At 46.0% G+C, this 12,158-nt stretch overlaps 1 protein-coding gene across 2 annotated transcripts in view; it reads left to right on the top strand.

The window, feature by feature from the left end:
• Positions 1 to 11,929, top strand: part of LOC117812253 (dystroglycan-like) — a 46,554-nt gene extending 34,625 nt beyond the window's left edge. For both annotated transcript variants that reach the window (XM_034682915.1, XM_034682923.1), the window contains 2 exons: positions 6,851 to 7,312; positions 7,934 to 11,929. In XM_034682915.1, the coding sequence (XP_034538806.1) occupies positions 6,851 to 7,312; positions 7,934 to 9,760 (2,289 nt within the window). In that variant the 3' untranslated portion in view covers positions 9,761 to 11,929. The remainder of the gene's footprint in view (positions 1 to 6,850; positions 7,313 to 7,933) is intronic.
• Positions 11,930 to 12,158: the final 229 nt, after the last annotated feature.

The raw sequence follows: 12,158 nt of genomic DNA, 5'->3' as shown, positions 1-12,158 counted from the left end.
TCTCTCTGTAACCTTTCCCTCGCTCGCCCCGTGCTGGGTTACTCTCGGTCTCTCTCCACTTCTCACCTCCTCTTTCACATTACCTCTCACTCTCACACCCTTCCTCCATTATTCTTCATCTAAATGTCGATCTCTCTGTTCTCGGACCCTCTGGTGTGTTTGAAACATGGATCACGTAATTCGTGATATAGTAACGTATCAGGTAACACACATGTTGTTATCATGACAGAGTATCTCTGTGATCAGACATGTAGTTTTCAGTCTGCTTCAGGGTCCAGTGATCTGATGCAGGACCAGTAAAACAGAGCGGGTGATGATTTGCTGTATACTGAATTAAACACAATCCCAACAACCATGTATCGTGGCAGACGTCTTGTGATAACTTTTCAACGACTGTCTCCTCATCCTCACCTACATGCATCCTCCCTTCGATCCCTCATCCTTCCTGTTTCCTCCCTTTGCGGGAGGAATCAGCATGTGCAGACTTCTCCTCGTCCTCCTCTTGCTCTTCCTCCTCCTCCTCTTAGAAATATGAGTGTTATCTGTTGAGCTGTCAGCATCCCCTCTCTAACAATGTCCTCTTTCTCCTCGTTTCCTTTAAACCACAACAATGAGCGGCTTTATTTCCCCAAAGAGACTCCACCTCTCCTCATAATATCCCTCTGTTTACTACCTCTCTCTCTCTCTCTCTCTCTCTCTCTCTCTCTCTCTGTCTCTGTCTCTCTCTCTCTCTCTCTCTCTATCTCTCTATCTGTCTGTGGTATCTGGTTATTCTTACAGTCTGTGTGATTGCGTTTGTGCAGGGATAAAAAGGTGCACCCGCCTCTAATAAGGGAGATGAGGTGTGTGTGTGTGTGTGTGTGTGTGTGTGTGTGTGTGTGTGTGTGTGTGTGTGTGTGTGTGTGTGTGTGTGTGTGTGTGTGTGTGTGTGTGTGTGTGTGTGTGTGTGTGTGTGTGTGTGTGTGTGTGCGCTTGTGCGCTTGTGCGCTTGTGTGTTTGTGCGTGCGCTTGTGTGTTTGTGTGTGTGTCAGTTTCTTGAATGAACAGTCTCATAAAGTCCCTCTCCTCATGCTGGCTGTTTTCGAAACCGCCTACTATACTAGCAGTATGTACTGATTTGGCCAAAACTCAGTATGTAGTATGTTGTATGTGAACAAGAGCAAATTCTGTAGTACCAAAACTCCACGGATGTCTACTGATTCGGGATAATTTCACAGTGTTCATCGGACCACTCTGCCCCGCGTACTGTTTCCCACAATGCACAGCACTCGTTCCTCTTTTTCTTTTTTCTTCTTTTTTTTTGACAGGGTGAACTCAGTTTTTAGTTGCTGTGAAAATTATAATATTTCCATATAAACCACTTCCTAACTTTTTAAATCATACATGGATGCTAAAGAACCAGTTTATATATCAGCTTGGCCGTTGTTTACTTCCGCTTTCCGAAACGCCTGGCTCAGCTACTGCAACACAGATCGAACAGAACAGTCATACTACATACTAAATTCAAACGCAGTATAGCAGGTAGTATTTGAAAGATTGCAGAAACATGAGGAATCTAATCAAAGCACGCAGGGACAGGAGAGTCGACTCTGTGCTTCTGTTACAGATAAACAACCCTCATTTTCAGAAGCTGCTCAGAAAAATCAGGAGATCTGAAAAACTCCTCCTGTAAGACACCCAGCTGTAACAACTCCTCCTGTAACAACTCCACCTGTAACACCTCCACTTAGACAACTCCTCCTGTAACAACTCCACCTGTAACACCTCCACTTTGGCAATTCCTCCTGTAACACCTCCATTAAGACAACTCCTCCTGTAACAACTCCACCTGTAACACCTCCACTAAGACAACTCCTCCTGTAACAACTCCACCTGTAACACCTCCACTTAGACAACTCCTCCTGTAACAACTCCACTAAGACAACTGCTCCTGTAACAACTCCACCTGTAACACCTCTACTTAGACAACTCCTCCTGTAACAACTCTACCTGTAACACCTCCACTTAGACAACTCCTCCTGTAACAACTCCACTAAGACAACTCCTCCTGTAACAACTCCACCTGTAACACCTCTACTTAGACAACTCCTCCTGTAACAACTCCACCTGTGACACCTCCTCTAAGACAACTCCTCCTGTAACAACTCTACCTGTAACACCTCCACTTAGACAACTCCTCCTGTAACAACTCCACTAAGACAACTCCTCCTGTAACAACTCTACCTGTAACACCTCCACTTAGACAACTCCTCCTGTAACAACTCCACCTGTGACACCTCCTCTAAGACAACTCCTCCTGTAACAACTCCACCTGTGACACCTCCTCTAAGACAACTCCTCCTGTAACAACTCCACCTGTAACACTTCCACTTAGACAACTCAACCTGTGACACCTTCTCTAAGACAACTCCTCCTGTAACAACTCCACCTGTAACACTTCCACTTAGACAACTCCACCTGTGACACCTCCACTAACAGTTCTGCTCCTCTCTGACTGCTGCTCTGCATTAATCCTCCAAACCGATGGTTTCCTCAACTTCAAGCCGTGACCTTGCCCATGGAGTGAGTACGTGTGTGTGTGTGTGTGTGTGTGTGTGTGTGTGTGTGTGTGTGTGTGTGTGTGTGTGTGTGTGTGTGTGTGTGTGTGTGTGTGTGTGTGTGTGTGTGTGTGTGTGTGTGTGTGTGTGTGTGTGTGTGTGTGTGTGTGTGTGTTGTTTGAGTCTAGAGGAGTGTGTGGGAGACTGTGATAACCTTTAGGGCCAAACATGGAGCGTGTGTGTGCCAGGAGGAGATATGGAGTGTTTTTCTTGACATTTGGGGTTTGATGTATTTTTCTTTTATGGAGCGAAGGAACAGCAGCCACACACACCCCTTTAAGTCGCTGTGTGTGTGTGTGTGTGTGTGTGTGTGTGTGTGTGTGTGTGTGTGTGTGTGTGTGTGTGTGTGTGTGTGTGTGTGTGTGTGTGTGTGCATGTGTGTGTGTGCGTGTGTGTGTGTGCGCACGTATTTAGCTTCAGTGTGAAGCTGTGGGAGCAGATGGACTTTCTATCAGCAGGGAAACGCTGCTTTAAACGTGTTCTTGTTTTTTATTCATGCTTTATTTTATCAGTCAGGACTCACACAGACTCCCATCTGACTCCAGCTGTGCCCTATAACCATATGATTCAAGGCTGAATAAAATAAACACTGCAGACAAACTATTACATAAACACAGACATGTAAACCAATGCTTCCTCGTGTATCTGTGCTCTAACGTACATCACATATCTGCTGTCAGCAAGTCAGACAGCAGTTCATTAAAACCTCTGAGACAGAGAGTCAGAGTGTTTAAACACAAGATGATATCAGAAAGGATTTACAGCAGGAATAAAGACAACTTTAATCTGAACATACAGATTTCTCCTGTAATGATCCTCACTGTGTAAGAAGATGAACTCATTATTGAAGCTGGGTGTTCAGCGTCACATTCAAACAATAACCTGAGTTTACCTGCTGAGTTTAGTTGAAATACTTCTGCCTGTCCTGATGAGAGCACCTGCAAGAAGGAGCCTCAGTCACCTCTTAGTGTTATTGTCACCATGTTTAATTGTCAGCAGAGGAGACAGCGTCCCTCTCCGTCCCATCAGGACATAATTTAGTCATTAACTGAGTCATTCTGACAGCTCTGATGAAATTACTGCCCGTAAACCCGCTCGTCCTTCGTCCTCTCTTTGTGATTTAATTTGCGGTGCCGTGTCAGGAGGCCATGAGTTTGAAGTTTGGAGGCTGTGAAACTCTGTGTGACAAATTAAATCTAACGTTGCTGCAGGAGCTGACATTCGATGACACAAGTATTTTAGTCTTTCTGTGCAGATACACGCCATCGTGGATTCTGTCTGCAGTGATGTCTCTGCAGTGATGTCTGAACAGTGTCTTCTGTCCTGATGGTTTAAAGCTTGTGTGAGGAGTTTTTCTGACTGATCGTGAATATCGTTTTGGTTCTTGTAAATTTGAGTGTAAATTTGTTTGTTCATTGTTAAGGCTGCTCTTTCGCACTTGTTTTCGGATGTGGCTCAAATCATCTGCATCACGCTCTGGTCTAGCTCAGCTGTTAGAGCACGTTGTCATGTACAGAGGCCGCAGTAACACTGGTAATGGGACAGATCCTGGTCCTGAAATGATTTCTCTCTCTCTCTCTCTCTCTCTCTCTCTCTCTCTCTCTCTCTCTCTCTCTCTCTCTCTCTCTCTCTCTCTCTCTCTCTCTCCCGTCTTTCTCAAGCTGTCCCATAAAATAATGCCCAAACATGATCTTTGACAGAAAGTGTTGTCTGCAGTAAAGTGAGTCTTTCTGTCAGTAACACCAAGACTGAAGTCTTGTCATTAACTTAAATAAAGAAGGACCCAGTACGGCTCCCTGTGGGACGCCATCTTTTGGCATTTTAGATTCAGAAGTCCAGAGAATTAAATATTTCTAGATTTCTCTACAACAAGCAGTTTTCATAATGTTTGATGTTTACGTGATGTCCTGTAGTTACATTTTTCTTGTAGGTGAACTGAGTTTAAACTCACATCTGTGTTTCCTAAAGTTTTCTGATAATCATGGACAGTACTCCTCTCATCTTCCTGAATGATCTTCCCAGAAATAAGCTTCCCTTCACCCTTTTATTGATAAACAAAGTTTAGGTTTACACATTAGAGAGAAGGAGGGTTCAGAGGGTGGAGCCAAGAGAAAAAGAGAGGTAGGTCAAAGGAAACATCCATAGGAGGTTCATTGTTAAAGCTCACCTCAAGGCGAGGAAAAATGCACCTATGCATTAATCTGTCTAGCCTTGTGTGTCTGTCCCTGGCCTTGTGTGTATGTGTGTATATCTATGTGTGTGTTTGTGTGTGTGTGTGTGTGTGTGTGTGTGTGTGTGTGTGTGTGTGTGTGTGTGTGTGTGTGTGTGTGTGACCGTGTGCTCCCCCGGCGCTGCCTGTGTGCTGGTTAGAGCATTAATGATGTGTCGGGGGAGCGCTGCCCCTACATAATTTATCAAGCAGGATTTATTAGCTGCAGAATGAGCGTGTCGGCCGGCAGCTCTCTGTGCATTTGTTCTTCTGTTGGATTTATGTGTGTTGATGCGTCGTCACTCCCCTGTGATCCATTTCTCTCCATCAGCCTCCTGCCACAGGGACCTACACACTCCAATAATTGGCCAAGTTATTTTAATTTCAGTCAGGATTAAATTACGACGCAGGGCTGTGCACCACGCCTGTCTGTGTTAAAGGGCTGTGGTGTGGATGCAGAGCATGTCTGAGAGCCTTTTGTATCCTAAACCAACCCTCTTCAGCCAGAACCCACATATCATGCACTCAAGACAGATACAGTACCAACTTTATAATTTACCTGTTATCAATAAGACAGTCATTGTTCAAAGCTGCACCTCCCTGTTGTCCGCCTTTTATCAGTCTCTAACTATGCAGATGTCCTCAGAAAACAATCTGATTAAGGATCACTCAACTCTTCCCACATGCCCACCCCTCCAGTTTGACCCCTGTCTGTCAGCTGTGATGCTCTGCTCCGTGAGCTGCAGACAGTGCTCAAAGGGCTGTAGGCTATATGGATTAGAGCTGTAGTCGGGCCTTAAAAGTTAGACCCGACCCGAGCCCGACAGATTTCTGCCCGAACCCGTCCAAACCCAAATGACCTAGATTTTTTTAAAGCCCGAACCCGTTTACAGCCTGACTGCTCCAACATTATTCATTACTGATCTGGCTAATTTTGAGAGTTTTGGGTAGGTCTGTTGATCTTCCACCAGCCAAAAACATCGGTTTCATCTTCCATGACAGTTGTTTTAATGTAGCGAGATACCTCGTCATCTTCAGTCAGCTTGCTGTACATTTTCCCACTCCTCAAAATTTGCCCTTTTTGCCGGAGGATGAGCGCGCTCGTCTCTGGAGAGCTCTGGGTCTCAAGTCTCCACACCTCTTCGTGCACCTGCAGCACCGTGCATAGCTTGCAGAAGAGCCGGGCATGAGCATGTATTGCCTCCCTGTCTGAGTGTGACAACATTCTCAGCTGGTTAAATTTTGGCCAGAGGAATGATGCGAGCTTATAGAGGTCCTGCGTTATCACTTTACGTGTGAGCCAGTGCTCGTGCCGTTGACGCACGACTGCTTGCTGAGGGGAGTCCAGATTCACCTGACCGCTCATTTACTGTGCAAGCCCGAGCCTGACCCGAGCCCGTTTAAATTGATAGGAATTATGACCGAACCCGACCCGACTGCTGGGTCGGGTCGGGTTGGGTCGGGTTCGGACAAATATCTTCAGCTCTAATGTGGATGACAACGTTCCTAATCACCCAAAAAGTTTACATGCATGTATCATGAACACAAACGGAGGTAGAAATATATCTGTGACGGGCTCCTCTTAGCTCAGGTTCATTCCCCTCTCTCTCTCTCTCTCTGTCATTCTGTTTCTGTGTGTGTGACACCTTCAGAGATGAAGAGCTATAAAGATAAAGTAACCCTGAGTGTTGTCCGTGTGAACCGATGAAGCGTCTGCCTGTAAATCTGTTGATCAAGAGGAAATATTCATAATTTATCAAAGTCGGTGTTTTATTTGTGAAACCTTTGTATATGTTTTTTTTTCTAGAAATCATCCTCTGAGCACGGAAACATTTTCAGTGTTCTGCTTTGATATCTTCACTTTCTGTTTCCGCTCTCTGTACGCTGCTGTCAGATCAAACATAAGCTTCAGACATTTTTTGTTTCATACGTTGTTTGCATTGAAAAACAAAGACTGAACATGTTTCCACATGACGAGGTATAACTGTCTTTAATTTGCGAGTGTCTGTAGCTGATGTGAATATCCATGTGTCCTCTCTTTCAGATCACAGAGATGGGTCGGGACTCCCTCCCCTCCTGGCTGCATTGGGACTCAGACAGCCGGATCCTGCAGGGTTTACCTTTGGATGAGGACAAAGGTGTCCATTACATCTCTGTGACCACCTCCAACCAGTCCAAACCCTCGTCTTCCTCAGATGTGTTTTCCATCGAGGTTCACCCTGAGGATCATTCAGACGCAGATTCAGCCCAGCTGGCGTCAAACCAAGCCACGCCGGAAGATGACGTCCAGCCGTTCACGTGTAGCAACGAGGAGCCGGTCACCGTGCTGACGGTGATCCTGGACGCAGACTTGACGAAGATGAGCTCTGAGCAGAGAGTGCAGCTGCTGGACAACATGAGAAGCTTCTCTGGGGTGGAGCTCCAGCGCATGAAGATCCTCCCTGTGGTCAACAACAGGCTGTTTGACATGTCTGCGTTCATGGCCGGGCCAGGAAACGCCAAAAAGGTGAGCGAGTGAGCGACAGGAGAATGGGTGCTGTGAATCATGTCATTAGCACTGAAAAAAAATCCCAGCACTAAAAGTTTATTTTCATAATCTTGTTTGAAGTGATCCAAAATAAAAACCAGACTTTCAGAGCATCAGTCAAAAGTTCAGTCTAACGATGAGGCTTCTGACTTTTTGCATAATTGCTCTGGTTGATCGTCCTTGACATTTGTACTGGTCATAGGAGATTATTCTCACCATAACCCTGTTCTCCAAATTTAAAAACTGTCCCCAGTTTTAAAAGTTCATGAACTCATTTTAATGGTAATAAATTATGATTAAAAATGTTTAATTCAATGTTTCTATATTGAGGATGATTATAAGTTGATGTGTTTTGGGTATTCTTTCAGATAACTTGATGTATTTCTATATTTTCATTATTAATCACACTGTTTCATGACTTTGACAGTTTTGATTGTTTAAGTTGATAACATTTTATCTTTACGGGACATACAGTAAAGCATTTCATAAAACAGAAATGATGAGGAAAACATATCTGTAGGCTCCACTGAACCGTCACAAGTTTTGAGGGTTAATTCTAGTGAAAGTTGACAAACCGTTAAACTCCTCGTGTCTCTGCAGGTGGTTGAGAACGGTGCCCTCCTGTCCTGGAAGCTCGGCTGCTCATTAGACCAGAGCACAGTCCCAAACATCAACAGTGTCCAGGGTCCTGCAAAGGAAGGCACAATGTCCGCCAAGCTGGGCTTCCCTGTGGTGGGATGGCACATCGCCAACAAGAAGCCCCACGTCCCCAAGAGGGTCAGGCGCCAGTTAAACAACACCCCGACTCCCGTCCTTGCCGTGCTTCCTCCAACGACTGTGGTCGAGCCTCCGGTGAGGATCATCCCGACTCTCTCGTCACCTTCTATCGCTGCACCGACTGAAAGTTCTGCTCCTCCAGTTAGAGGCCCCGTCCCCCTTCCGGGCAAACCCACAATCAGAGTCCGTGACTCTATTGCTCACACCCCAACCCTGGGACCCCCTCAGCCAACCCGGGTGATGGAGACCACCAGCACCATTTCTATCCAGCCAACCATGACCAGACCTACCATTGTGGAGGCCACAGCCACACCCCCCACTCCAACAAGAAGACCTACCAAGAAACCCAAGAGACCCAAAACCACGCCAGTTCCCAGAGAGCCAAAGACCTCCACAGCAAAACCCCCAAGACGCACTACACCGTCACCTGCAGTTGTCCCAGATCCATACAACGAGAAGCCTGTCCTGCGTAACCCCATTGACCAGGTCAACGCTCTGGTGGGCACCTACTTCGAGGTCAAGATCCCGTCTGATACCTTCTTTGATAAAGAGGATGGAACTACAGACAAGCTGCGCCTCACTTTGAGACAGAACCATAACGAAGTGGTTGGAGAGGGCTCCTGGATCCAGTTCAACACCACCAGCCAGCTTCTCTACGGCTTGCCGGATGTCCAGCACGTGGGAAAACATGAGTACTTCATGCAGGCAGCTGATAAAGGTGGCCTGAACGCAATCGATGCTTTTGAGGTCCGTGTGAGCCGCTGGCCTGCAAATGACAAGACCCCAGTGATCTTCACGGCACGCTTCGATGGTGAGCCACGTTCAATAACAAACGACATCCACAAGAAGATCCTCCTGGTCAAGAAGCTGGCATACGCACTTGGGGACAGAAACAGCAGCACAGTGAGTCTGAGGAACATCAGCAAAGGGTCCATCGTGGTGGAGTGGACCAACACCAGCCTCCCAACGCACCCATGCCCCAAAGAACAGCTCCAAGTCATGAGCAGGACACTCGCCAGTGCAGATGGGAAGCCCTCACAGACCTTCAGGTACTCTATGGAGCCTGAATTCAGACCACTGGACGTCATGGTCAAAGGACGGGCGAGCTGCAGGACGTATTCCTTCGTCCCACCAGGAGAGATCGATATACCTGAACCTCCAGCAGTCACTCCGGCTCTGGGAACAGGCCGGCAGAGCACAGATGACGTTTACCTCCACACAGTTATTCCTGCTGTGGTGGTGGCAGCCATCTTGCTAATAGCAGGTATCATTGCAATGATCTGCTACAGGAAGAAGAGAAAGGGCAAGCTTACCATCGAGGACCAGGCCACCTTCATCAAAAAAGGGGTGCCCATCATATTTGCAGATGAGCTGGATGACTCTAAGCCACCTCCTTCTTCAAGTATGCCCCTGATCCTACAGGAAGAGAAGCCCCCACTCCCTCCCCCTGAGTACCCCAACATGGCCACACCAGAGACAACTCCCCTAAACCAGGAGCTGCTGGGGGAGTACACCGCTCTGCGGGACGAGGACCCCAACGCGCCCCCCTACCAGCCGCCACCTCCCTTCACCACTCCAATGGAGGGTAAGGGTTCCCGTCCCAAGAACATGACCCCCTACAGATCTCCACCCCCCTACGTCCCGCCCTAAGACTTGTGACACCCTCCTCTCATCAGGTGGAGGGGGAGGCTGCCTGAGGAACTTTGACGGTTTCCATTCTGGTGTCTGTCTGTCAGGACTTTAACAGGGAGAGATGACAAGAGGTGCTAAAGTACACAACAGCTACAGGGGACTTTGGTTTGGGAGGGGCAGTCATGAGTCGGGGGGGGGGGGGTCAGTAAACGGATGGGTGATTGGTCAAACAGCTGGGAGGGACTACTTTTTTAGTGGTAGCCCAGCTACTGCAGTGGCCTAAGACAAACAAGCTCTCGTCACATTGGCTGTCAGAAGACCAGATGGTCTGAGGTGACACACGGGAGACGAGCTCTCCCTTCCCAGCATTCACTTGGTTTGTTTCTGTTGGTTTTAAATTCTGGCTTTTATTTCGTGTTTTCATTACCCCAGTGTTTTTCTGCTTTTGTTTCTGGACTGAACCATTAGCCTATCAGCTCGTCTTTTTCTTTCTTTGAAATAAAACGAGAAGACTGTGAACTGCCATCAGATCTCTGCAGGCAACAGCTCCTGTTTTTAATACAGAGAAATATTAAAGAGTTATCAAAGGATCTGAAATCAGACCACAGAATGAGACGCTGAGGTGTGTGTGTGTGTGTATGTGTATGTGTATGTGTATGTGTATGTGTATGTGTGTGTGTGTGTGTGTGTGTGAGTGTGAGTGTGTGTGTGTGTGTGTGCGTGTGCGTGTGCGTGTGATTATGTGCATAAGTATGTGCGTGCATCTGTGTGTGTGTGTGTGTGTGTATAAGAGAGAGAGAGTGGGTCTGTTTGATCAGATCAGTACAGTTTGCCTTTAACATTAGTCTGTTTCTATCCTTCCTCACATGTCTAGTAAAGGTGAGAATAACAGGTAGCCTAAACAGATTTAGAGATGAATAATCAATAATTTGTTTGTTTCGTTGATTTTTAATCTCACTGTATATCTGGAAGACGTTCTGATAGATTGTGTTATAGTGTTTGGTGGTGAAGGAAAGGGACTGCCTCTCTGAAATAACCTGAAGGAGCTCTTTGATAACACCCATAACCAAAACAAAGCGGCCCGTTGAACTGACTTCATTCACAGATTCAAGCTCTGGATAGGAAGCACATATTTGAACCTCTAAAACAACAGGCAGTGAAAATCTAGAGGGACATAATCAAGTCATACTCTGTACACCCTTAGCTGCCATGAAACAACAGGTAACATTAGCATTCAGCTATTCAGGCTTACGTTGCTGTTTACCTGTTGCAGATTACCATCCAGCTAGTGGCTTATTATCTGATTAGCAGTAATGTCAGTAGGGATTAACTGAATGAGACAGAGATAACTGAAGTTGGATTCAAAAATATAAAGCTTGATGCAGATGACTGTTCATTCTTTCACTACATGAGGAGACAGTGTAACTTCAGTTTATTAACAGTCTATCCACTGTTCTCTACATCCACTCAGCACCTACATCCAAACTTTAACAGAGAGCCCTCAGGTTATTTTGGACCTTGGATAGATATTTTTTTATGTATGGAGGCAGTCCTTCTCTCAGGCGGAGGAGAAACTTTGTGTGCCATGACGTCCCTGACGGGACTGTACAGATACTCACATTTTAGCGGTCACAGAGGAGACGCTGTGGCTCAGATTGGGGCAGAAAGATTAAACTACTCTGAATTTCCAGTAAATTAACTCTGAAAAAGGCTCAATGAAAATCTCCTTCTAATTTTTTTACCAAGTTTTTGATACAGCCTCAAATGGTTTGATTAAAATGATTAGCCTCCTGTGATTTGTAAAATCTTAGCCTAGAGTTTCAAGATGATTCAGTTATGTACACTTTGTTTTCTTTTTGTCATGGGTCACATATTTTAAGTGTTTTATTTTATCCTGTGTGTGTTTGCATATCAAATGTATCTCCCACTATACAAAGATGGAATGACCGATATTTTATGTAATCACAATTTGTTTTATTTCGTCCTTATGTTTGCTAATGAGTTTGACTGAAGTGACCCTTTGCAATAATAATGTAAGGCACAGTCGGCTGGGTGACTGGACCGTGCAGGCTCCAGCCGGTGACTCATATTGTCATAATATTGTTGGTTTTTTGCAGGATGCCAAGGCTTTTTTGCTTTTCGAGTGTGCATTGTCATAATAAAACCAACTGGTACGATTTAAACCAACCGTCCTCCGTCACTCATCATTTCTCCTTGTGGGTGTCTTTGGGGATTTTTCCGACCGTGGAAAATGTCTCATCCTGTCATCCTCTCGATCAGACCCTCACTGATGTTTATGGATGAGCTTTTTGATCACTGTCACTTTTCTGCTGCTCCCACTTAGCCTTGAATTGATAAATCAATGTGTCTGCAGCCCACAGGAGGTTTTAGCTCTGGAGACGGCTCGCTGCCTGGC

The sequence above is a fragment of the Notolabrus celidotus genome, chromosome 1 (assembly GCF_009762535.1).
Source record: "Notolabrus celidotus isolate fNotCel1 chromosome 1, fNotCel1.pri, whole genome shotgun sequence".
NCBI lineage: Eukaryota > Metazoa > Chordata > Actinopteri > Labriformes > Labridae > Notolabrus > Notolabrus celidotus.
This window is presented reverse-complemented; position numbering and strand designations above follow the sequence as displayed.